Raw genomic sequence first — 26,838 nt, forward strand, 5'->3', positions numbered from 1 at the left:
TTTGTTTTTTAATTCTTCGATTACATTCATAAAATAATCACGTAATTTTTGTTGGTGTATTCTGAGAGGAGACAATCAGTGATGACAGTGATTGTATTCAGAGATAGTTCTTAAAAGTAATTTTAGTTTGGAGGATGCGCTCACGACCCATTACGATCTACTGCAATTTGAATATCGCCGCTCCTTCGAGACAATAAATCGTTGGCTCAGTTGTATTATATAATGCCTATACCAATATTAAAAGTGCAACGCATAATGTTGAGAGATTTACATTGGATAGCTAATGAAAGCGGATCATCAATTATTATTTTTCCTACCTATTCTAGTGACCTCTAAAGGTCATGTTAGATTCACTGAAGTAGGTGAGCTCTAACCTTGGACGCTGCTATCACTAGCGCGGGCAAGACCACCGGAGCGGAAACGCGACTTTATGCGACCCACTGAGAAGATCCGGCGCGAAACTCAGGGGGCTGTCACCCGTATCTTTAGACGTTTCGTAAAATAGTCCTCCACTCTTAACTCATCCGATGTTGCTCGAGCATTCCCTCGAAACTTACTCGAGTTTGGTATTTTTAGTCGACCATTACAATATTCCTCAACTGTCCTCGAGTGAGGTAATAATGATGAAAATTTGATCAAGCTAGCATCAAACCCATAGAGTTCTGTAGTCTATGGTCATTGTTTAATGTCAAAGTCAAGCTGCCGCTGTCTGTTTGACACTAGATGAACTTGTTTGATGTTTTGGTTGCTGAGTTATTCGTAAATATGTGTGCGTGCGGTAAATCTGAAAGTGTATTATTTATTTTCTAACCTATTATTATTTTAGATTTCGGATCCGGCTTTGTATTTTTATTCGCCGCTTTTGTGTGATTTTGGTTGCATCGTGTTGTTGAAGTGCTTTTCCACAACCACCAGTTTATTATTATATAAATAAAACTTATAATCGCATTGACTTTATTTATCAGGTAGTAAGCAAAATATGTCTCTTATGTAGGTAAATAAAATAAAGAGTTTCAAATGTCTAACCTCGAACTATTTACTTTATTAATAAATATTATCAAACTTAAATTATCAAAATATGCGGGAATCATGCACAGATCCAGGCCATTGCACAACAATATCATATATTTCCATTTGCGGTCCACATACTATTTGGACATTGATAGAAAACCAGCCTTGAGTAACGTTCAAGGTACGTCGCGACGTACCTTGACTTGACAGTTCGCTTACTTCGTATCATCGTACTATTTTACGAAACGTCTAAAGATACGGGCATGTGTCTGTAGCTTAATTTACTCGCCGATCCTTCGTCACAAGCGACAGGTTCGACGAGAATGGTGCTTGAGGTACCTAAAAGCACCTATAGTGGATTGGGAGGATCCGAAAGACAGTATTTAATCTATTTACTATGCAGTGTTCAGAATTGATTTAAAAATTGATTCAGTTTCAGATGATGCTTCCGTCATACATTTGAAATATTTCGTTAAATAAGTTTTATTCTTTCGTCGAAGGAACATAGTGAATACACGTACATACGTACGGCTTTATGAGAAATTAATCATTGTCTACGGGATTTAGACCTCCAAATAGACATAGCTCATTAGAATAACTAAGTTTTTCTCTTCAGGCAATGATGCGTGTATTTAATAATTGAAAAAAAAAACGGAACTCCAAACTTTTGTCGCAGCGGCCAGTAATACTACCTCTAGCATATATTATACACTTAATATTGACCTCTAGTGCATAAATCTTCAAAAATAAAGAATTTCACTTTCTACCAATTTGTAAACAAGTCAGTGCTCTAGCTTTCTTTTTTGAAATGATTTTGTAATTGATGAGATGAACATTTATTAAAACAAATGTAGTGGATTTTACTATTTCTATTCACCGCCAGTAGCTTCTTCTTTTTTCCGTGCTTTTTGTGTTGTCGTTGTTTTCAATGTCGAGTTTATAAAAATCTTCAGGTACTAAATGATATGGAGTGAATTTTTTTTTTTTTTATTGCCTTTGTAGGCAGACGGGCATACGGCCCACCTGATGGTGAGTAGTTACCGTCGCCCATGGACTTCAGTAATGCCAGGGGCAGAGACAACAATTAAGATTGAGTTTATTTATTTGGGACGGTAATCAATGAAATGTAACGAAATGAGATGGGATGATGTAAAGGCTCAATAAAATGGTGGTTATTTAAAGTGAGATTTCAGTGAACTTAGTGTACGAAGTCAAGAAACCACGTTCATTACTTTGTTTCATTTTCCCACACTTGTGCACTTTTACAAATATTAAAGGTTTATTCAACCATCACTGATACAAGTTTAAGCCCGAAGAAACACACAATTAACAAAATAAAACAATTTACATAACTTTGCTCCTCGAGCTCCTGCCAAAAAGTTTTAAAAAATTTGGTTGTATGAACTGTGTTCTCTTTGCTTGGAATCAAACGAAAATATTTGTTGATTTAAGTTGGTTGGGTCTTTTTGGCGGGAAAGCGACGAGATTTGTTTAATTTTGTCTATTTAGTGTTTCTTCAGGCTTAGATGTATTTAAATTACAGTAGCTTATTAACAAGTTAATATCTGTGAAAGTGCACAAAGGACAAACCCGAAATCCATACAAACTTGGGCCTGGCGTTACAGTGCTAGAATTTGGGCATAAGTTACAATACCTAAGAAGGTTTCATGAGCCCAATTTTCAGGTCTCCCAGCAATGGCCAACTTGGTAAAATCAGACAATGTTTACATTTTAGGTTATGTTTATTGTTCGAGATATTTTAATAAAAACGATATTTTTGAGGCTGTTTCCTACTAAAAATGAGTAATTTTTTACGAAACCTGTTGCAGCAACAGGTTGCTTTAAAATAAAAATGGAACCTGTTACGAGAAATCGCGCGTTAGGTTGTTTACGAAAACGAATGAAAGCCAAAAATTAAAAACAACGTAATGTGAAACGCGCTGCGCACGAAATGATTTTTTTAAGGGATTTTATGTCCTGGTAACTAAGACCTTTAGGTCAGTCTTATTTTAATTTGAATGAAAACTTTTTTATATGAAAAACTATATTTATATGATAACTTTTTTATATAAAATATAAATCATTACGTGCTCCCATATTATCTCATCACATTTCATTTCATGCCTTTTTTATTTTTATTTTTTATTGCTTAGATACCCATCGACGAGCTCACAGCCCACCTGATGTTAAGTGGTTACTGGAGCTCATAGACATCTACGACGTAAATGCGCCACCCACCTTGAGATATAAGTTCTAAGGTCTCAGTATAGTTACAACGGCTGCCCCGCCCTTCAAACTGAAACGCATTACTGCTTTACGGCAAAATCCAAAATATCTTCAGTTGGCAACATTAAAGATAACATAACACGATTTGATACATTTGTGTTTTTCTATGGCATAGTCACATTAATATAAAAATGCAAAACTACCCTTTCATGCTATATTTAATGTTGTCAGTTGTAGATATTTTGAATTGCCGCCATTGTAAGTAGTTGTGTCACGATTCGATGGCCATACTCTATTTACATTGATTAAAATACCTATAAAAACAGTCATTTATCCTAAAGCAAAAGAGTATTAATTATTTTTTACACTTGATTTCCACTAAATCGATCCTATTTTATGGATGTTCTAATTCTAATCCGCACGTTTGTGGAGCTAGTTACGTATATTGAAATAAGTGTTGCAGATGTTTACAAAGATTGTTTAAAAAAAATAATTGAATTCAACTTATTTTCTACACTTGGCCATTGTCAATGAAGCTAAGATTTTAATAGGTTAATCAAGCAAAATAGACGAATTTTTTGGTACATATCCCATTCGTATAACGCTTAGGCCCAAAATGGGGTTTCTCCTTTGGCAAAATGAAACAAAATCGCTGGACGTAGCATCTCGAGATCCTCATATCATTTATTTCATGTTAACTGATTAATGTTTCAAAATTAATCAACTTCATTCTATTTCGCTTCATATCATTTTTCTTAAAAATACACAAAAGATTAAGCTGTAGGGTATAATACTTTTGCCGTTCTAGTTGGAAAAATAGAATTACTCAAGTTGGTTGGGATGTCATTTGTCAATACTAAGCCAAACGTCAAAATTGGAAACGGCGTCGCCGAGTACGTTGATACTTGATAGTGTTTTCGAAAAAAATCGTATAATTTGTTGTTAATTTATAGTGTGGAATTGTTAATTGTAAAAAATCATGACTACAATAGGCCCTAAAAAGGATGGTGGTCCTAATGCTGAATATTTTCAGTCACCCGAAACACTTGCTCAGTTCGATCTAATTCGTGTTTGGTTACAAAAAAATTGTAAAAAGGTTTGAAAACTATTGTTATCTAGTATATTTGTTTGCTTTTCTGAGTGAATTTTGCTTTTCTGCCGTTTCTATCATCGCAATTGTAGCACTACCGACACAAATTGCTATGAGAATTTTGTCAATTGCATTATTAATGTGGACTCTTCGTTCTGAATTCGACTGACAAGTGATCATTTTTATTGTTTTAGCATGTTCAAACCGATCCACCAACCAAGGAAGGATTAGCCCAACTTGTTGTTCAACTTATTCAATATCAAGAGAGCAAGTTAGGCAAGAATGCATCAGATCCACCCTTCCTGAGGCTTCCAGTAAGTTTATTTAAAAAACTAATTAACCATCATGTTTTTCAAAAACAATAACCTGATGATGCTTAAAAAATCAAAACAACACCTAAGTATTGAAATAGATTTGGTTGCAAGTTATAGTATAATATTATGTTTAAATATTTAAACTTATGCGAAATGACTCATTATTGTAATTTAAAGTTAAAACAAACCTTATAACTAAAATAACAGCTACATCCTACTATGTTTGAGAGTTATATTTTTATATTTACAAAAGCTTCTAAAGCAGCAAATTCAAGGAATATGAATATTCAGCCATTGTAAAAGTAAGTATAGTGTTTTGTATAAAATATATTTAAAACAAATACATTAAAATGGAATACAAAACTTAAAAAAATTTCAAGCCATTTATTTTAACGAACTAAATGTAAACAAAATAACAATTTTTCATTAAGTTCTCAAGTAAAACTCAATAAAGCTGTGCATTAATAATTAGCAGCATCTGTAAAGACAAATTGATTTTCTGGTAAGCCTTTTGACCCTGTTCCTTCAATGGCGAATAATGAGCCTGCCTCAGGTTGTTGAGCTTGTTCCACAGGTGTTAGTCCAACCCTACTTGTAGTCACAAATAGGGTGGACAAGTCATGACCTCCCCACATAACTGAAGTCACTTTCTGAGCAGGTAGCTTATGTTGCTCCAAAAGTTTTCCTGCTCGAGAATCTATTTTGATTACCTGGTCATAATTGAAAAATGTTAGTCATTCTTGATCACTCTCATCCCTCGAGTTCTAAAGCTATGTAGCTTTAGTAGCTTAAAGCTTTTTTTTTTGGATCTCAGCAAAAATAACATTTAAATAATGAAGTTTAATTAAAAAAGTTTGCCTGCAGCAAATATTATAATTGTAAATTACTATATTATAAGTGAGAATCGATGATATCTTCAACAATGATCCTGGCTTATCAATTGAGGCAATGATGTAGTTTTGTTTGAGCATAATTATCAGTAGTCCAGGATTAAAGTTCAGGAAAGTTCAGTCCAGGAAAATCTCATAACTTATTTTTATGTTAAGGTCTTTCTAAATTCCTATTTTATTGCTAATGGGTTGGTATGAGCCTCCTCAAGACAGTAACACAAACTCATATATGCTTAGGCCAACTTGCTACCACTTACACTCGGTGGGTGCTCTTCAACTCATTCATGCTATTTAAATCCCATCTCCATGAATCTGAACTTAAAATTATATGCCGTCTACGGTTATGCATGAACCACACAAAAACTACTGGGACTTTTGATATTTTTTTTAGTTTTAGACATAAAAGTCTAAAAGAAATTATCAAAATTTAATTATTCATATTTAATTTTAATTAAAATTTAATCATTTTAAATTTAAAATTAAACATTAAAATTTAATCATATTATAAAATTAATTTGCTAGTCGCAGTTATAAAATTTATATACATTTATAATTATGGTTAATAAAAATACACCTAAACTATTGCTTAGTGAATATTACAGATTGAATACCTTTCCACCATTAAAACATGCAACCCACAAGTTGCCTTCATCATCAATAGTCATTCCATCAGGCATGCCCGTCACATTATTTGCTTTAAAACTAAAAAGTGTTCTTCGGTTTCCTGGAAACATTTTTTTTTATGAATTGGTAAAAGCAAAAGATGGACAGAAACGGCACTAGTGGAGAGGTTTGTTAACAAGCTCCTGGCTGTATCCAGTATTCAGTGGATACAAGAGCAACATTACAATGTAAATGCCACCATTTACTTCAGATGTGAGGTTGAAACCTCAATAACCTACCTACCTACCTACTATAAGCGTATAGTAAATGCTTAACAACAAGTGAGTCATAAGCCAATATCAGTGAGAATCACCAATAGTAAAATAGAAACAAATAATGTAAAAGATTAAGAATCAAATATTTAAAGGAAAATTATTAGAAACATACTAATAGTTCCTTCCTCCAGATCAAAATTGAACACATCAATATTCCCAGTAGGTGTGTCTATGTAGAACATAAATTTATTGTCTGATGTCCACGCTATGCCATTGGACACAGAGACTGGACGAACTTTGTGGCTTGGATGCAAGTAATTCCCTTCGTCCAACATATAAAGTGTTGCTTGATCTTTGTCTACATCATTACCAACCTCCTTGCCCATTGTACCTAAAAATTTGAAATGAAAATTTATTATTACATATTATTGTGTATTATATTAAGTGTGTAGTATTGTTATTAGTAAATGTAATTTTGTCACTGAATATTTTTGTTTAGCATAATTTTAATCGGTTGTATATTTTTATTTTTCGTGAAATTTCTCAAGTAAAATATGTATTGTACTGCTTTTTCAGTTCTTTGAGATGAACTGAACAGTATTTCCATTTCCATTGGCAGAGGGTAATAAGTATATCTTGCAGCTTGTATTGTAGTTGATGGCTACCTTAAGGTATCCACATATATATATTTACTGTTTGATATATTAGGAGGGTTTTCTTTTTCTAAAAACAAACAAATGGCCAGTAAAATAGCTGAATGAGCTGTCAGGTCTGTTCGTCCAATATGACGGCATGGGTTAGTTCACGTTATGCTACTTTTTCTTATTGCTTCTAGTATCTATCGCAGAATTTGTAAACAATTTTTTTTTTCCTACCTAAGCTGATAGCCTTGAGAAGCTATTTCAGCGTAACCGTGGCTAGTAGGTGAGCTCACGGGGCTCAAATCTGATGACGTTGCTAACACGAACCCTAGCAAGAGCCGTGCTTCGCAGAATCTACCACCGGATCGGAAACGCGACCCACTGAGAAGATCCGGCGAGAAACTCAGTGGGCTGTGTCTGAGAGTTAATTTACTCGTCGAGCCCTTCGTCGCAAGCGACGGGTTCGACGAGAACGGTGACCGGTGCTTGAAGTACCTAGAAGCACCGTTAGTGGATCGGGAGGATCCGAGATGACGTGCTTTGGGCGACGTCGACTGCTTTCCATTCTGTCCGCAGGATCGGGAATGAGTAAACGAACATTTCATTTACCTAATGAAAGAAAATAAAATATGCCATAAAGCACAGCAGGATTTTTCACTGCTGTAATGACGATTACAATTTATAAGGTATGAAAATAGAAAATCAATCGATTTCGGTCTCATCGCGTGGAATACATAATTTGAAAGGAAAACAATTCTTTTATTACATTGTATTCGTTCTTTACCTATGTCTGGAAATATGAATTGCGTCAAATCGTTCAGGTACAGCTAAACACCATAATTTTACTTTCATTTTCATCACATAGGATGTATACGCTATTGTTAAAGTTTCACAATAGTAATATTCACTTACCGAACCAAAGTCTTCCGTTTGCGTCAACTTTTCCATCGTTGCATCTATTATCAGGCAATCCCAAATCTACGACGCTTAGGAGCCTCAGAGCACTGTCTCCCGCCGGCGCGTCCCAAGGCATCAAATATAATTCTGACCTTACCGAAATCAACAGAAGCTTGGGATTGTCCTTGACCGTCACCACTAATGATACGGGACCGTAGCCTGCAATAACCGTGAACAATCATTTATAAAAAAAAAACAATTATATTACAAAAATCGAATGAAGTTAGAAGTCCATAACCAACGGAATTCGGCCATTGAATGAAATTAAAATTCGATACCAAGCACAACCTAATGCTTTATTTCTAGGGGCTTAATTAAAATTCCTTCTACAGTTTCTTAAAAATATTGATAAAGTATTCATATAATATAGCTTAAAAGAGCAATGAACTTTAATTTCAGGTATATAAGGTAACATGATAACAAAAAGGTGACATAATATCTTTATACGGTCAATATTAAACTTTATCGCATAATGAAAGTTAAATTTGATTGTTTTTTGTGTTAGGCTTATCATTTATTAAGTTTGAGCAGTATCACACCATCCTGTCTATTTCTGCCAAGATGGGGTAGAATCATTAGTAAAAAATCATAACTGTTTTTTAATTTAAATTTTTTTTTAATTTAAATTTTAACTGACTAGTCCTAATCATTGGTTGTTTTAATTTTAAATAGCAATTAATCGCGTTTATGATTTAAAAAAATGTTTACCAATGGTCCTGCTGGTTACGTTTCCGGATGCAGCGTCCAATTTAAGTACTTGCTGTCCATTAATGTCCACCCAGTAGAGAGCATTCTCTGTCGTTGACCAATGTGGTCCTTCGTAATGTATTCCGCCTCTGTGTACCTAGAAATAAAAAGCCAATAATATAAAATAATCAGATCAGACGCATGCAACACGATACTGAAATACTAATTTATTACGTAATTAAGGTTATTTTGTCATTATCAGATCAAAGTCATCCGTAGAAATAATTTCATTTTAAATAATTTATTTAAGTATTATTGAAAGTAAAATTAAACTACCATCGGTTACAAGAAGAGAACACTCCGGAAAAGGACCAGAGTCCAGAGTGCTAACCATTACACTAACTGTGTGAAACCGGAAAGGCCTCAGGGCCACCAGTAATCCTTCAATCATAAAACAAGAACCAGTGAAACAAAATGAGGGAGGGGAAATTTGCTTCGGAAACATTAAATGTTATTATTGATAGCTGAGTCCCGCGATGTTACCTGCGGTTATTGTCGTACCGCGGGTGACGCCGCGACGCGAAGATAAAAGTAGCCTAAGTTGCTTCTCATATCATCAGCTACCTATCAATGAAAGTCTTAGATTCAGTCAGAGGTTAGCCGGAACAAACAGACAGACAAAAATTGTAAAAAATGTTACCGTATACCGTATATATATTCATATGCATGTAGTAAAAAGCGGTTATTTCAATATTACAAACAGAAACTCCAATTTTATTTATATGTATAGATAATACTTATATACTATTTTTATTTAATGACAACCTAACGATATAACAGCAAATGCTGCTACAACACATGCCCAAAAGATTTAATTTTTAGTAACATTCCGTTTGCGTATATCGAAGTAATTAGAGGTAAAGTAGTAAAGATAGTAAAGATAAAATTATACATCCCATGAATGTCTAAGTAAAAATAAAAAAAATAATTCCTAAACTTCATTCATGAGAAAAACCACGCAACTATGCGCTATCATGTCGACGTTAATGTAGTAGCTACCTTATTCAGAAATTCATTTTTTAGTAAAAACAGCATAAATGTACTTACATTTTTTATTAACGGTGTCGATCTATAAGCTTTTATTTTCAAAAAAAACACCACGATCAGAATGAGACCTCTTTTCAAAACAACCTTGGTATACATTTCGCTATTTATCATTAGCTTTATGTACGGTTCTAAGCGGCGCGTGCAGATCCTACGACTGGCAACTGGGCAATGTTGTTATTGGAGTCAAGAGCGCGCTGTCGCTGACAACAAGTCCTACATAATACGTTCACTTATTTGGATGTCGACATTTTAACCATGCATATAATAATTTTAAACTTTAAAAGCAATCTTAAGAATAAAAAGCTTTTGTCTAGTAGTATTCAGTCGATATCAAGAAATTATTTAAAAAAATGAATCCACTACCTGAAGTAACATTTTGCACATTCTTATTATTTTATTTTAATAAGTTCAATACCTTTGAATTATGGAGCCGTCATTTCTCCTATTTTATTAAAAAAAAATACTAATTTGTTATCTATATATTAATACGTGAAGCAAAAACTTTGTATCCCTTTTTACGAAAATTGCGCGGACGGAGGAGTATGAAATTTTCCACACTTAAAGAGAATATAGAGAAGAAGTGCACAATGCTAATATTTTTTTTAAATAATGCATAAAAGATACATTAAATCAATAAAGAAAACAATACACACACTACGTACCATGTATTTGACGCACACATGCATGCATACTATTTACTGTGAAACTTTTGTTCTTGACGTCTGTTGTCAAATTGAGAATAGATTAAATATTGTTTGTCTTTGTAAATATTTTTTATAGTGTAGTCTTGGCGAAATTTGTGATTATAGAAGTATAAAATACAATCCAATTAATTATAGTCGAATTTCGACTACTGCGGGACCTCTAGTACATATTAATTGTTCAATTTTCTCCATTTGAATTTTTCAAGATGTGTTAGAAGTCTGCTTGCATAGGCTTAAGTCGTTTTATTTATTTCTTATTTAAAATAACTCTGTCCCCAAAATACCAATGATGGAAGTTAATAAAATAGAATGTGAATTATACGCAATTATGTATATTATAAACGGTATGAAAACCATGAAGCATTAAGTATTATTAATAAATAAGTACAAAATTTCTGCTTGCCTGTATATCATTATGACCATGGCTAGAAGTTTTAATTTATTTAATCTTTAGTTTGAAATCTAGGTAATTTAAACTGTGAGTATAGACTAATATATTATATAATTGCTTAAAATTGAGAGAATGGTAAAAGGGAACTAAGGTTTTCACAGATGAATGGGCAAAAGCACCCTCTGAATATTATACCGGCGTACTTCGATCGTCAATGGTTATTTAACGGCGGTAAGAGGTATTAGTAGGTACCGTCGGCTTGGCTACTTTTGCCAAGAAGTAGTTTACTTTTCTGGCTTGATGGGGCGCTTTAAAATACAGTTGACCCTTCGACCTTATGTTATGTAATGTCGATAAGCCCTGGTAACCACCTTATACCGAGTCGTTCGCCAAATCAAGCAAAAATAAAATGATGATTACATTATGAAGTTGTGGCTTAAAACAGTGCATTCGTATCGAGCGACTGTGCCGGTATTCGAATGCCACAGGCAGGTACCAATTTTTCTAATAAAATATGTACCTGATCAAGGTTCGTTAAATAAAAATCAAACCCGCAAAAATTATCATTTGCGCAATTGCTGGAGGTAGGGCGTTTTGTGAGCCCGCACGGGTAGGTACAACCACCCTGTCTCGTTCTGTCGTGAAGCAGTAATGCGTTTCGGTTTGTAGAGTAGAGTAGCCGTTAATACTGTAAAAACTGAGACTTATAACACATGTCTTAAAATGTGCCGCGGCAGTGACGTCATTGATAATTAGGTATTTATAGGCTCTAGTGACAGGGAATTTAAAACAAACCCTCAGGATTTTTATTTTTCTACTAGTATCTTTGCTCTTTATTGAATCCTTGGACTAAAACAGAACACTGCATTAGCTTGTGTCCATTGTGTATTTTGATTCTTATTGGTCATAATGGGCTCCTTTTACGTGAACAATATCATATCAAAATTTGTAATAGCATTAATAGCCTATTCACTTGTAATAAGACATAGCAAAACCAACAACTAACCCAATTGAACAAACAACAAAAGAATGTCATTTGGAATTAATTGAAAAAAAAAAATACGTCTGCAAACATTTCGTATTTATTTACGTCTTCACGTTGTCACGCTTACAAGATTTTACAGCCTTCATTCTTCATTTAATTCGTTCTGGTTCTTCTTCCTTGTTGCAAGTCGTAGATATACCTAGTCAGGTCATAAATTCTGTCACATGTTTAATGTAAAATAATTGAAACAAGTTTATTCATTATGTAACCATTCATATACCAAAATGAACTTAACAAAACATAGATTCTTATGACACTAAAGTTTATTCAAAATGACCTCCGTGATTTTGAATACAGACCTTCAATCTGCGCGGCCAGTCGTCTATCGCAGCACGAACGAGGTCCATGTCAATATCGGCGGCTGCCTTAATCAAGGATGTCTTGAGTGACTCCAAATTGGGATGAGGCTTTGAGCACGCCTTTTCCTCTAAGTGTTGCCATATCTTGTAATCTAACGGATTCAAATCTGGACTGGAGGAGGGCCAGTCTTCGTGCCGGATGAAGTCGATTTCACGCGCCGCCAGCCAGTCTTGTGTGCTCTTCGCTCTATGAGCTGGCGCCGAATCTTGTTGGAATACCCAGTGCCTGTTATTGAACATGGTATGAGAAACAGGTTCCACAAGGTTCGTCAGGACTGTATTTTGATACACAACTGCATTCGTTTTTACACCTTTCTCACAAAAATGTACCTCTGTTAAGCCCCAATAAGAAACTCCCAACTATACCATGAGCGAGGATGGAAAATGACCTCGTTAGACACGCGGAATACGGTTGCTCGCTTCTTCACTACTGTGTGCGTACACCTTATCATTTTGTTTGTTGTAGCTCTCTTCTACGGTAAAAATTTTTTCATCCGAAAAAAGAATTTCCCGATATTTTTTTCCCGCGTACCGCTTCAACAAAGTGCGGCATCTCTTCAGTCTCAGGTCCATTAGACGAGCATTCAAACGATGTCCTGTTTTTCTTCGATATGCCCGAAGCCCTAAGTCTTCATTTAACACCCTTTTCACCGTGGTCCTGCTTAACCCCATCTGAAGGGCCAACAGTTTCTGCTTACGTTTGGGATTTCTTTGAATTCGCGCCTTCACAGCTTTTATCACTGCTGGAGTCCTAACAGACCGAGGGCGACCACTTCTTGACCTGTCATCTACACTAGAGTCTTCATTGTATCGTTTGATGGTACGATAAACGAATCTTTTGGTTATATTCAAATTTTTCAGTATGTTAAAATTTTGAATTGGCGCGTAACCGCAACGATGCAACGCAATAACTGCAACACGGTCTTCTTTAAGCGTCCACTCCATATTTAAAAATGAGTGAAAATTCTAATACATACATATTATACTATACATTTTTATTTTCATGAACAATTCGAAATTCGAATTCAATAAACTTTTTTGTGGCCAGCATTCTAAAAGAAAAGTTTTTACTGTGTGACAATACTTATGACCTGACTAGTTAATTAAAACTACTTTTACGGTTTAAGCTTGTCAAAGTCCGCTTGACTACGAAAAGTGCAAAGTATTCGAAATTTTGAAAATAAAATAAAAACAAAATAAAAAAACGCAAGGTTAAACCTTAAAAAATAGTTTTCATTTATTGTTTATTTATCAACGGCACTTACAAGGCAAGACTAATTCGTGAATGCGATTTCTTCCAGCGTTCTGTATACATATAAAACAAACATATATTTTTCGGTTATAAGGTTTACTTTTGATTGGCTTGATATTAAAATAAAAGACGTTTGGTTTGTGTAGCACTATTTTGGACATTTCAAATATGTATATTTTACACTAACGAGCCGCCCTCGCTTCGCTTCGGAAACATTAAATTTAATTATTGATAGGAGAGTCCCGCCATGTTGCGCGCGGTACGACAATAGCTACGGGTGACGGAAGCTAGTCTAAAAAAAGGTTACGGTTACGGTTAAGGTTAGGTCTAAGTTACTCCTTATATCATCAGTTACCTATTAGTGAAAGTCTCATCAAAATCGGTCCAGCCGTTCCAGAGATTAGCCAAAACAAACAGACAGATAGACAAACAGACAAAAATTGTAAAAAATGTTATTTTGGTGTATGTACCGTGTGTATATTCATATGCAAGTAGTAAAAAGCGGTTATTTCAATATGACAAATAGACACTCTAATTTTATTTATATGTATAGATAGATGTATGGATTACTTTATTCTATCGTCAATAGTTTTCGCAGCGCATGCGATGTAAAGAATATTTTAGGTAATTTTTTTACACTTTGCGTTACATTATTGGAGTTTGAGCAGGGGTACCTAATTAAATATATATATATATAGCCTGTCACTCGGGATAATGCGGAGTTTACATTACGAAATTAGTGTCATGCATGTTGAACTCAGTTTCACGAAAGTAGTTTCGATATATGCGAAAGTAATTTCGTTAAAAAATTAGTGTCGCGAAATCCACAGTATCGGAGTAACCATGGCGCCTTCAGCATCAAAGCTATAATTTGCTTTATTCAATGTAGCTAAAGAAATGCTTATATACCTATAAACTTAAAAAAGACTATCAAGAAAAAAAAGACGTTGGTAGATTCGAGGATGGTCAACAAGAAGGCATTTAGGTGCAATGAAGTTAGTCTCTGAATTAGCAGATGAAGATCCTGAGAGTTATAAAAACTATTTTCGAATGAGTGAAGATAATTTTGATTTTTTACTGTAGGTGTTTCGGGACCCTTGTCATTGATATTCATTAATAAGATCTATATTTTTTTCTGTACTCCATCGTTGGTTTGCCATTTTCAACGCTTGAAGCGCATCCGAACTAACAATACACACGTCCGCACAGCGCAGGCCCTTTCGCGACATTAGTTTCACGTCGCGTCTACACTATGAAATTAGTTGCATGACACTAATTTCACCAAAAAATCGCGCAGGGCACGAAACTAATTTGCATGCATGAAATTAATGCATGCATTACGAAAGTATTAAATTACACGTGAAACTGTTGGTAAAACTAATGTCACGAAATTAATTTCACGCCACTAATTTCGTAATGTAAATTCGCCTTAAGTGTAGCTTCCAAACAGTGAAAGAATTTTTAAAATCGGTTCAGTAGTTTCGTAGCCTATTCAATAAAAACAAACAAACAAATCTTTCCTCTTTATAATATTAGTATAGAAGTATAGATTAGTACAAACACGACAGTGACTGGCTGTAATATTTAACATGTAAAGAGTATTAATAGCTTAATAGAGAAATAGAATTTATATAGAACAATATTGTTTCCAGATGAAAGTGTTTATGGACATGAAACCGGGCGGTTCTCTGTGCACGGTGCTCGCCACCATGTTCCGTTTCAAGTCGGAGCAGCGGTGGCGTAAATTCGACTTCCAGGTCGGTAAGGTATGCACCCGCCCGCACGCGTCCGCATCGCTCACAACCCCGCCACAGACTCAGTGACCCGCACCCTGGGCCGTGTCATGTTCAATATACGAAATTTATCAAAGCATGATCACATTAAGTCACTTTCGCCCACTGAGTTTCTCGCAGAATCTTCTCAGTGGGTCGCGATTCCGACTCGGTACTAGATTCAGCGAAGCACTGCTTTTGCTAGGACTAGTGTTAGCAATTCTCTCAGATTGAGCCCGTGAGCTTAACTACCGGTCCGAGTGAATTTGGAATAGCCCCTTAGGCTACCAACGATTAGATAGAAATCAAAATCACCTTACAAGTATTATACTAGCTATTGATGTATGTCAAGTAATATTGGTTGATGAGCTGTTTAAATTATTAATAGAAAAACAATGCAAATATCTATATATATTGTGTATAAATTTAATAGATTTTATTCTTCTGAATTTGATTTGACTTGCTTTGTTTGTATATTTTCGTGAATTGAACATTAGGCAAAATAACAATGCAACTCATAATGAAACAACACGCAGTTTTTTTTTCAAGCAATAAATGCACTCCTCTCATTGCTTTGTATATTTTGCAAAAGGATAAGACATCAACATCTCACCATGAGAACAAAAATGACTTCATATTTGATTGCGTGTCGTTTTTCATACTAATTGCACGTTTTTGTTAAGGGTTAACATATTCATAGATTTATATACGACAACAGAATGCTATAATATAATATAATACTATAAATTGAGTGGTACGACCCACACGGGTAGGTACCACCAAGCTACCTATTTTTGCTGGAAAGCAATAATGAGTTTTGGTTTGGAAATTGTACTCATGAGTCAAGGTGGGTGGCAATAACATTGTGGATGTTACCCTGCACCCATAGGGTTCCGGTGACCATTTAATACCAAGTGGCCGGGCCAGGGTACCAGGGCCGTAAGCTCGTCATCCATATAAGCACAAAAAGGCATTTGTTCAGGTGAAATTCACATTTTTCTATTGTGTAATTTCATTTCACACACCATCGATAGCTTTTTCCATTTGTGTGTCCATACTAGAGAGAATTATTATGTGTATTCTTAATACACAATTTTTTCTAGTAAATCAAAGGTATATCTATGTTTTGGAAGTGTTCAATATTAAATTAAATCGTGGGAACTAAAAACATTTGTGTTTCTGTTACTAATTATATTAAACCGTTTGCATGTCATATCATGTTGGGTATCTGAAGAAATTTTTTAAATTTATATTTTTTTCATTCTTGTAAATTTCAATCTAATACTGATAATTTTACTTTTGATTAGTTTTATTTATGATTTTTATTTACAATTAAAAATAAATAAAATTCGTCACTTTCTGCAGAAAGTCTCAATTCTGAATAAATATAGAAAGTCAAATGGGGATGTAATTTTTGTATTTTTTTATTAAGATAATAATACCCTTCACTCATTTGAAATAAATAGCGAAAAATATTATTTAATTTAAACCATGATAATAAATTCTCAAAATATACATTTATAAGAATCAACACAATAGAAAAACATATTTAAAAAAATCAGATTCTTATTTATCCTGAAACTGACCATTCAATGATAGGTCATACTTAAAAGATTAAATATAGAAGCACTGTTCTTTTTTTTTTCAAAAGTATCATGTCTTTTTAAAATAAACAGTTCTTCACAGTATAATTTTATCAATCCAGCTACCACCAAAACTAGCTTCAACTAGCTTACTATATCGGTCAACTATAATTTCTTAGAGTTCCACAATAATACTTAATTATTGTTATGTGTCTCCTCCTCGTCGCACCCCTCCATCGACATTTCCAGAACCCTTCGCGCAAAGATCTGAACGTGCAAATGATGATGGAGATCGAGTCGGCTTTGCTCGGTGCTGACGTCATCCGTTCGCCCTGCGTCTACATACGTTCGGAAGTCGATAAGGCCACCGCTAATAAGGTCAAAGACATCGTTGTCAATCATCAAGGAGAGATATGCGGTGAGTGTTTTTTTTATAGCTTAAGCCTGCAATACATGTTGGCCGAGCGTCGCCTAGTGAACGCCAATACCAACGTATATACCAATGTTTATTATACCAACAGTATATTTGCATTGTCTTGCCATCGCTCGGAGTCGCTGGCCTAGTTGGCCGAGCAAAGTCAAGCGCCAACGTGTGTAGAACTCATTTGGCGTAGCTTGCCACAGCTTGCGGTCGCTCGCGACCACTTGCCGCACTTCGGACCGCCTAGTCACGCCACTAAGGAGCCCAATGTGTGGGCACCTTTTCAAAATTTGTCTATATTGGCTATTGGCATTAGTTTCCGGTAAACTTGCCGAACGTGTAGGCAGTAGCCCTTGCATTCTATTAATTTGCCTACGCTCGCGTTTGCCTAAGCTCGACCAACATGTACTGCAGGGTTTAGATGGGTGGACGCGCTCACGGCCCACGTGGTCACTGGAGCTTATAGACATCAAAAATGCAAATGCCTCCCACCTTGAGACATGAGTTCTAAGTTTCAGTTTCTACAGTAAAACGGCTGCCCCGCCCTTTAAACCGAAACACGTTATTACTTCACGGCAGAAATAGGCAGGGTGGTGGTATTTACCCGTGCGGCTTCACACGACGTCCTAGCACCAGTTTTGAAGTCGTCGTGGCCTAAAGGATAAGACGTCCGGTGCATTCGTATGTAGCGATGCACCGGTGTTCGAATCCCGCAGGCGGGTACCAATTTTTCTAATGAAATACGTACTCAACAAATGTTCACGATTGACTTCCACGGTGAAGGAATAACATCGTGTAATAAAAACCAAACTCGCAAAATTATAATTTGCGTAATCACTGGTGGTAGGACCCTAGGGAGTCCGCACGGGTAGGTACCACCACCCCGCCTATTTCCGCCGTGAAGCAGTAATGCGTTTCGGTTCGAAGGGTGGGGTAGCCGTTGTAACTATACTGAGACCTTAGAACTTGTATCTCGAGGTGTGTGGCGCATTTACGTTGTAGATGTCTATGGGCTCCAGTAACCACTTAACACCAGGTGGGCTGTGAGCTCGTCCATCCATCTAAACAATAAAAAAATAGTAGTCGATTGAGTTTCTTCGAATTTTGGCCCTGTCGTTTCCTACTAGTCGATTCGTGAGACAGCAAAACTTTTTTGATTCGCAGAAGACGAAGAGGACGCTACGCATATAATCTACCCGACGATGGATCCTCACGAGGAGGAGTACGCTCGTCCGGTGTTCAAACGCGGGAACCACGTACTCGTGCACTGGTACTATCTACCAGACAGTCACGACACTTGGGCACAGGCCGAACTACCCGTAAGTCGACCGCTAGGTGTGCTTAGTGCGAGTTTCTTAACATTCTCGTAGACAAGGTAAATTCGACTTTAATGCCACGTAAATCAATAGCAATCGAAATCTTAGTTCATTAAAATTGTCGATTGTATTTATTTATAATCAGTTAAACTTTGCCTTTTGAGACTGTTTGTTGTTGTTGTAAAAAAAATTTCACAATTTTATCTTGTTCCTTATAACAACTGCTAAAGTTTCGCCAAAATCGGTCCAGCCGATGACCTAATAATAATAATTATTATTAAAAAACCTTGTCTTTTCCTTTATTATACTATACCACTATAACTTTTTTTTGTATGTACTTAGTTTCTAGATTGAAATTTTATACACACAACACTAGAAGTGTGAGTGAGAGGTCTGATGTAAAGGATTTTTATGACTCAGTTCGCACGTTTGCAATGGCCCAAATATAACACATTCGAGCACACATACAGGTGGATACTCCTGAAGCCGTGAGCTGGGAGTGCACTCGAAGCGAGCCGTGGCGCGTCACCGCCTCGTGGGCGCTCGACCTGCCGCAGTACAACGAGTGGATGAACGAGGAAGATTACGAGGTCGACGCTAACGGGAAAAAGAAGGTACCTACCTATTCCATTACCGATCGTTGCTATAAGACCTTCTCGACTTTTTGCAGGGAACGCGAGTGAAGTTGTGTGATTTGTTTTATTTTGTCTATTTAGGGCTTAGGGTTTCTTCGTGTTTAAATGTGTAATAACGGTGGTGGGTTATTAACTGTTTAGTATCTAAATTCTTGCACTGATGGTAGGACCTCTGGTGAGTCCGTGCGGGTGGGTACCACCACCCTGCCTATTTCTGCCGTGAAGCAGTAATGCGTTTCGGTTTGAAGGGTGGGGCAGCCGTTGTAACTATACTGAGATCTTAGAACTTATATCTCAAGGTGGGTGGCGCATTTACGTTGTAAATATCTATGGCCTCCAGTAACCACTTAACAACAGGTGGGCTGTGAGCTCATCCACCCATATAAGCAATAAAAAAAACAGTGGGAAAATAAAACAAAGCCGCTGGACGTAACTTCTTGGGATCCTCCAAAAAGTCAATTGAAAAAGTTTCAGTAAATGGCCACCATTTTACTGAGATAGTATTTCATTTCACTTCATATTATCATTTTAAAATAAGACTTGACCTAAAGGTCTTAGTTACAGGGTCATAAAATCCCTTTTAAAAAAAATGGCTTACTTACTGCCGCTTTGTAAACACGAACAATGAGGCTACCTTGCGTTTTGAGACTGAGACATCCGTAACACAATACCAGATCAGATATCAGACATCAGACTCACGATGGGCTATTTGATCATTATCGAATCTGTTTTAGACTCACAAACTGCGCCTGTCCGTGGACGACCTCATTCCGGGCTCGGAGCCGTCCAGCAGGAGCAAGAAGGGAAGCAAGAGGAAGAGGTCGCCCTCGCCTCCACCACAGAAGCACAGCAAAAGGAAGAGGTATATTTTTTCTATTTACTTTTGCACTCTATATTTAAGCAAAGATAATTAAAATCTTTCTGGCCTAATTTGCGAGAGGCTTGGTGTAATGAGATCAGTGCCTTAGTTTCCTAATTATCTAATTACATTAGGTACAGACTATACCACGTGAATACATATCACAAATTACTTAGGTACAGAAGATATAAAAGAGTAATCAAAATAACAATCCCCATAATTTGTTGATTTGTGGTACTGTCGAATGAAATCAGGGCAAACATACTAATATGTTATTAGTTGATGCCGAGATTATTTATGATGGTATTAAAAAAAAGAAAATTCTACGGTTTATTGTCTTCAAGTGTATGACGTCTTAGTTAGTGTCTGTTGGTTGAACTGGATCGATTTGACCAACATTTTTTTTCTTGAAGTAATTATGAATATAATGACATAGAATACTCCAGAATGAATTAACAATAAAAGACTTAATTGTGTTTTCTGTAATATAATGAGAAAACAACATTTGAAGCCCTTAATCTCTTTTTAAATTAATATTTTAAACAGTCTTATTTTATTATGCAAAACTGAACTACTCTTTTCATTGAATGACAGACAGGTGAGTGATTCTGTCCAAGAATATATTTTTTTTAAACTAAAGAACTTTAAAGGGATGTAGGCACTGACACTGGAGATAATTTTGTAAATATACATGAACACCGGGATGATTGAGGTTTCGATCTCATTTATGTGAGAGTGACGTCATTTTCTGTCGTCTCCTCTGTCTGTTACGGTAATGAGACGCTAATTAATCTTTCCAGTCGATTGGCGAAGCGTCGCGAGAACGACGTTGACGAGGAGGAGGATAACGCTTCCCGCGACAACACTGACGTCACGCCCGCGCCCGACGCCGACAAACCGCCGGAGCGTTAGATTATTTATTTATTTTTATTGCTTAGATGGGTGAACGAGCTCACAGTCCACCTGGTGTTAAGTGGTTACTGGAGCCCATAAACATCTACAACGTAAATGCGCCACCCACCTTGAGATATAACTTCTAAGATCTCAGTGTAGTTACAACGGCTGCCCCACCCTTCAAACCGAAACGCATTACTGCCTCACGGCAGAAATAGGCGGGGTGGTGGTACCTGCCCACGCGGGCTCACAAGAGGTCCTACCACCAGTAAATAGTTCATATGTTTACATCGTCTCTCCTCTTCTAATACCCAATCGGACAAAGAAAATATGAACTAACATGCATTTTACAATCAATATATTAATACGTGAAGCAAAAACTTTGTAGTTTGTATCCCTTTTTACGAAAATTGCGCAGACGGAGGAGTATGACATTTCCCACACTTATAAAGAATGTAGAGAAGGAGTGCAGAATGCAAATATTTTTTTTTCTAATTGCGCATAAAATTCATTATATCAATAAAAAAAACATTACACAGACTACCATATATTTGGCACACACACGCGTGCATACTATTTGTTTATTGTCTAACATTTGTTATTGCTTATAGTCTGTGGTCAAAATGAGAATAGATTAATTAATGCGTAATAGATTAATGTATGCGAGAAGTGAAGTTGTGTGATTTGTTTTATTTTGTCTATTTAGTGTTTCTTCTGGTTTAAATGTGTAATAATGGTGGTTTATTAACTTTAATATCTGTGAAAGTGCACAAATGTGGGAAATTGAAACAAAGCTGCTGGACGTAACTTCTCGGAATCCTCCAAAAAGTCCACTGAAAAATCTTAGTAAATGACCACCATTTTACTAAGATTATATTTCATCCCATAACATTTCATTTCATTTAATTTCATCCCAGTTGATTAATGTCTCAAATTAATCATCTTCATTTCATTTCACTCCATAATATCATTTTTCATAAAAATAGGCATATAAATTATAATATATGGACATATAATGACTTAAAGGTCTCAGTTACCAAGTCATACAATACCTTAAAAAAAAAAAGATTAATTAATGTTTGTCTTTATTAATATTTATCTACATAGCCTGCCGACCGAGAGGGCTGGTGGTCGTGGCGCCGACGACCGCCAGTCCGGCGTCCCGAGGGGGAGGGTGATGGGAGAGATGTGCTCCGCACTAAACACTTCACTTTCCCCCCTTTGCCTTTTCATGAGTTCTGTCTCATGTGAGGTTTGGACGTTGGTTGTTGAGCGACAGGAGGTTTTAGTCGGTTCGACTCCGACATGCTCCGCCCGCCGTCCCCAGTGGAGGGCGGAAGTCCGGCGATTTCCTCCTGAAAAAAAAAAAAAAAAAGTTGCGAAATTGGTTATTATAGAGGTCTATGATAGTCTTTGACAATAGATCCTTAATAATGTTCAAACTTATAATTTAAATTAATTGTAGTCGAATTTTGAATACCTACCGGACGACCACTACTAATATTAGCAATTAATTTAAGTATATGGGCATAAACACAAATCCGAATACTATTGTGACATAGCAATAGAAAAAAAAATCAAAATTACTTATTTTTCTAATTATTATTGAATGTTTGAATTCAAATGCAACAGCGCGACCTAATCTTAAATCGTTCAGAACGACTGCTCTATAAAAATAATATTATTGGAGGTATTTGTAAATTTTTCCGTTTTAAAGAAAAAATTCTACTTTAATTTGCATAAAAAGTAAAATCGGTCGAGTCCGTACCTTGCAGATATGAGAAATCATAAGTTTAAATTTTTTTTCCTCATGTATTAATGTAATATGGTTGTCCAGCGAGCACCACCTCAGCTAGCGCCTCGAATGCGAGTGCGAGTGCGAGTGGCAGCGCGAGTGCCAGTGCGGGCGCCACCGAGAGTGCGAGTGCCGTGGAGGCGCCCCCCACCCCAGCGCCGCATCCGGACTCGCACGATGACTCGCAGGGGAAACATTCTGACTCTAACACACAGGTAAAATTACACTACATTCCCTCAATAGATCAGTACACTCACCTACCTACTGGTGGTAGGACCTCTTGTGAGTCCGCATGGGTAGGTACCACCACCCTGCCTATTTCTGCCGTGAAGCAGTAATGCGTTTGGGTTTGAAGGGTGGGGCAGCCGTTGTAACTATACTTGAGGCCTTAGAACTCATATCTCAATGTGGCGGCATTCACGTTGTAGATGTCTATGGGCTCCGGTAACCAATCAATATCAGGTAATTAACATCTAAACAATAAAACAAAAACAAGTGAAATATTCACTGACTTACTCAATCGGCTACTCATTTGTTCATTCACGAGAAATTTTTATTTTATTTCTCATCTGAAATTTGGTCTTAAGGAATTATAAATAAGATGGCATTAAGATCCCAAAAGATCTTCTATGTTAGTTGTATCATTATTGTAGTTATTATACATTACTAGCGACCCGCCCTCGCTTTGCTTCGGAAACTGTAATTTATTGATTTCTCCACTATTTAATGGAGGTTATTATACATATAAACCTTCCTCTTTAATCAATCTATCTATTAAAAAAAACCGCATCAAAATCCGTTGCGTAGTTTTAAAGATTTAAGCATACATAGGGATACAGGGACAGAGAAAGCGACTTTGTTTTATACTATGTAGTGATTGTGTGTTGTGACAGGAAATGCTTACCAAAGAAGAACTGGAGGACAACGTGACGGATCAGACTCACCACATCGTCGTGCCCTCGTACTCCGCCTGGTTCGATTACAACTCCATACACATGATCGAGAAACGCGCCCTACCAGAGTTTTTCAACGGAAAGAACAAGTCCAAAACTCCTGAAATATATCTAGCCTACAGGTTCATTAACTTTTGTACATCACTAATTTTATTACAAAACTAGCTGACCCGGCAAACTTCGTAGTGCCTCAATCGACAAATAAAAGACTTTTGTATAAAATAAACTTAAAACAAACAAAAGGAATCCGTCCGACGGGGGACACATCAAAGGAAAAACAAAATTGTTATTTTTATTTAATTCCAAGCATTTTCATATTTATTTAACTTTTAAACTTTCTCTGGACTTCCACAAATAATTCAACACCAAATTAGCCAAATCGGTCCAGCCGTTCTCAAGTTTTACCAAGACTAACGAACAGTAATTCATTTTTATATATGTATAGATTATAAGCAAAATTGATAATTTTAATAATTTAAAAAACATCATGTGCCAAAGTATGTTGTACCAACAAATAAAGCAGTCAATAATCTGTGAAAATATTAACTATAATATCCAAAAAAACCCGCAAGAGATTTGAATTGAAACTCTTGTTACTTTGCAAAACAATGTTACAGATGTTCCAAGATATAATTTTCTTGTAGATAAAAACTAAAAATACAATACAAATTGACTCAACGAAAATTAAATTAAAAGATATTCATAAAAATAACGCCAGGTTGCAGACACCATATAAATGCAGCTGGATAGCGTTACATCCTTTGTTAGTTGAGCGGAAAAAAATCTGCAACATACATTTTATATGTAATTAAAATTTTACATCAATTTAAAAAAAAAACATGTAAACCGACACCAATTTATTTATTTATTTAATATATTTTGTACACACAGCTGTTAGAAGAAACACGACAATAAGGATACAGAGTACAAGGGCACTACTTATTTCATGTTGAAATCTCTTCCAGTAGGCCCGCAAAAGGAAAGAAGAATTAGGAACACAAACCTAGTGCATAGTAAACATTACATATAATAATATATACATATTACAAGATATATACTACAAATACACGCACGCACACACACACACACACACACACACACACACACACACGTATTAATTTTAAGTACTTTAATTAATAATTAATTTTAAGTTTTTTTTACTGGTGGTAGGACCTCTTGTGAGTCCGCATGGGTAAGTACCACTACCCTTGCTATTTCTGCCGTGAAGCAGTAATGCGTTTGGGTTTGAAGGGTGGAGCAGCCGTTGTAACTATACTTGAGACCTTAGAACTTATATCTTAAGGTGGGTGGCGCATTTACGTCGTAGATGTCTATGGGCTCCAGTAACCATTTAACACCAGGTGGGCTGTGAGCTCGTCCACCCATCTAAGCAATAAAAAAATAAATGAAAAAAAACTCGCAGGAACTTCATGATCGACACGTACCGCCTGAACCCGACCGAGTACCTGACGAGCACGGCGTGCCGCCGGAACCTGGCGGGCGACGTGTGCGCCATCATGCGCGTGCACGGCTTCCTGGAGCAGTGGGGACTCGTCAACTACCAGGTGACTCACTGTCCGCGTCTTGAGACGTGAGGTCGAAACGCAATCATTGACCCTTTGATTGCCGTGTAGGTCACCGGTGCCCTACGCCCTGATCAAAATATCGCAAAAATTGGTTATAGCAGTCCTCTCGTGATATTAACCTGACACTGCCTAAATAATTCTGAAGAGACCGAAACAGGTGGAAATCCAGGTCAGGACTGTACGGCGGATGCATTAACACCTCCCAGCCAAGCTCTCTTAATTTTGGCTAAAGATGTGTGAAGTCTAGAGTTATCATGTTGAAAAACCAACACCCCTTCTATTGATTAATTCCGTTGCTTTCTCTCAAGTTCGTGCTTTAATCTCATCAGTTGTTCGTAGTAGAGTTCAGAATCGATGGTCCTGCCTGGTGGTAACAGCTCATGCCCTTCCAATCCTACCAGACACACTCAGCATCACCTTGTTGCGAGTTAACCTGGGTTTCACCACAGTCCGTGAAGCCTGACCGGCCTTTGACCACGACCTTTTTCGCACGTTCTTCATATCAGCTTCTTCAAAAATGGTTCGGTTTCATTACGTCGTCGTCATTAGGTTTCTTTCAATGAGCTCGTGAGGTAGCCAAATATCGAGCTTTTTGGTGTACCCAGTTTTTTTCAATGCGCCAAAACTGTTTTGTGGTCAATCCCCAGCTCTTCAGCTACGTCGTAACTACTGATATGCCGATCTTGCTCCACTTTTTCAAAAATGGCATCCATTTTATCCGTAATAGAGCGACCAGAACGAAGTGCATCTTAGACATCAAAATTTCCGGATCGAATACGCTTAAACCAAATTTGTGCTATTCTCACAGACACTGCACTAGGTCCATAAACATCGCAAAAATTTTTTCGCGGCTTGTGTTGCATTTTTACCTTTTTTGTAGTAAAATTTTAAAATGTATCGAATTTCTTCATTAGATTCACTCATCTTGATAGTACGAAAAATACAGAAAAATCACATATTTTCCTAAGTTAAATTTAAAATTTAATTTTTAATGGTACCTTTAAAATTTAATTTTTAATGATACCAAAACCAACCATATACAAATAGTATAGCCAAAAAGATTTTATTACAAGTTCATACATACTATAATGCGAAAAGACTTTTCCCCAACCTATTATATTAATTCTCTGTAACTTCGGATTTGTCTTTCCTAGAGATAGATATTCCGCGCCCTAGTAAAAAGTTCGAGGAGAAAGGTCGACATAATCACATGAATGCGCTACTTCAAGGCACCGGTGATTTACACGGCAGTCGAAGGGTTAAGTGACATTTTTTTTAAATGGAATATATTATTTCGTCAGCTGGAAACCGAGTCGCGTCCGACGGCGATGGGTCCGCCTCCGACGTCCCACTTCCACGTGCTGTCGGACACGCCGTCCGGACTGCAGCCGCTCATATCGCGGCCCGCGCAGCCCAGACCCGGTAACCCACTTCACTTGTTCTAAACTAAACTTGATGTTCGCTAACGTGAT

The 26,838-nt window shown here is 36.5% G+C and overlaps 2 protein-coding genes across 3 annotated transcripts in view; one reads left to right on the plus strand and one right to left on the minus strand.

Annotated features, from left to right (window-relative positions):
- Nucleotides 1-4,088: 4,088 nt before the first annotated feature.
- Nucleotides 4,089-26,838, plus strand: part of LOC114239379 (SWI/SNF- related protein mor) — a 29,888-nt gene continuing 7,138 nt past the window's right edge. Inside the window, exons 1-12 of one of the 2 annotated variants that reach the window (XM_089728661.1) lie at nucleotides 4,089-4,333; nucleotides 4,522-4,641; nucleotides 15,205-15,318; nucleotides 17,157-17,325; nucleotides 18,493-18,647; nucleotides 19,115-19,258; nucleotides 20,014-20,141; nucleotides 20,939-21,045; nucleotides 22,870-23,042; nucleotides 23,721-23,902; nucleotides 25,204-25,345; nucleotides 26,668-26,788. In XM_089728661.1, the coding sequence (XP_089584787.1) occupies nucleotides 4,217-4,333; nucleotides 4,522-4,641; nucleotides 15,205-15,318; nucleotides 17,157-17,325; nucleotides 18,493-18,647; nucleotides 19,115-19,258; nucleotides 20,014-20,141; nucleotides 20,939-21,045; nucleotides 22,870-23,042; nucleotides 23,721-23,902; nucleotides 25,204-25,345; nucleotides 26,668-26,788 (1,672 nt within the window). In that variant the 5' untranslated portion in view covers nucleotides 4,089-4,216. The remainder of the gene's footprint in view (nucleotides 4,334-4,521; nucleotides 4,642-15,204; nucleotides 15,319-17,156; nucleotides 17,326-18,492; nucleotides 18,648-19,114; nucleotides 19,259-20,013; nucleotides 20,142-20,938; nucleotides 21,046-22,869; nucleotides 23,043-23,720; nucleotides 23,903-25,203; nucleotides 25,346-26,667; nucleotides 26,789-26,838) is intronic. The other variant, XM_089728662.1, reaches the window with a different exon arrangement.
- Nucleotides 4,953-10,015, minus strand: LOC114239387 (regucalcin). The gene is made up of 6 exons (XM_028169558.2): nucleotides 9,802-10,015; nucleotides 8,716-8,851; nucleotides 7,963-8,166; nucleotides 6,582-6,800; nucleotides 6,143-6,255; nucleotides 4,953-5,351 (listed from the first exon to the last, which is right to left on the minus strand). The coding sequence occupies exons 1-6, from the start codon at nucleotides 9,910-9,912 to the stop codon at nucleotides 5,103-5,105; spliced, it is 1,032 nt and encodes a 343-aa protein (XP_028025359.2). The 5' UTR covers nucleotides 9,913-10,015; the 3' UTR covers nucleotides 4,953-5,102.

Source organism: Bombyx mandarina, chromosome 07, assembly GCF_030267445.1.
Source record: "Bombyx mandarina strain Sakado chromosome 07, ASM3026744v2".
Taxonomy (NCBI): Eukaryota; Metazoa; Arthropoda; class Insecta; order Lepidoptera; family Bombycidae; genus Bombyx; species Bombyx mandarina.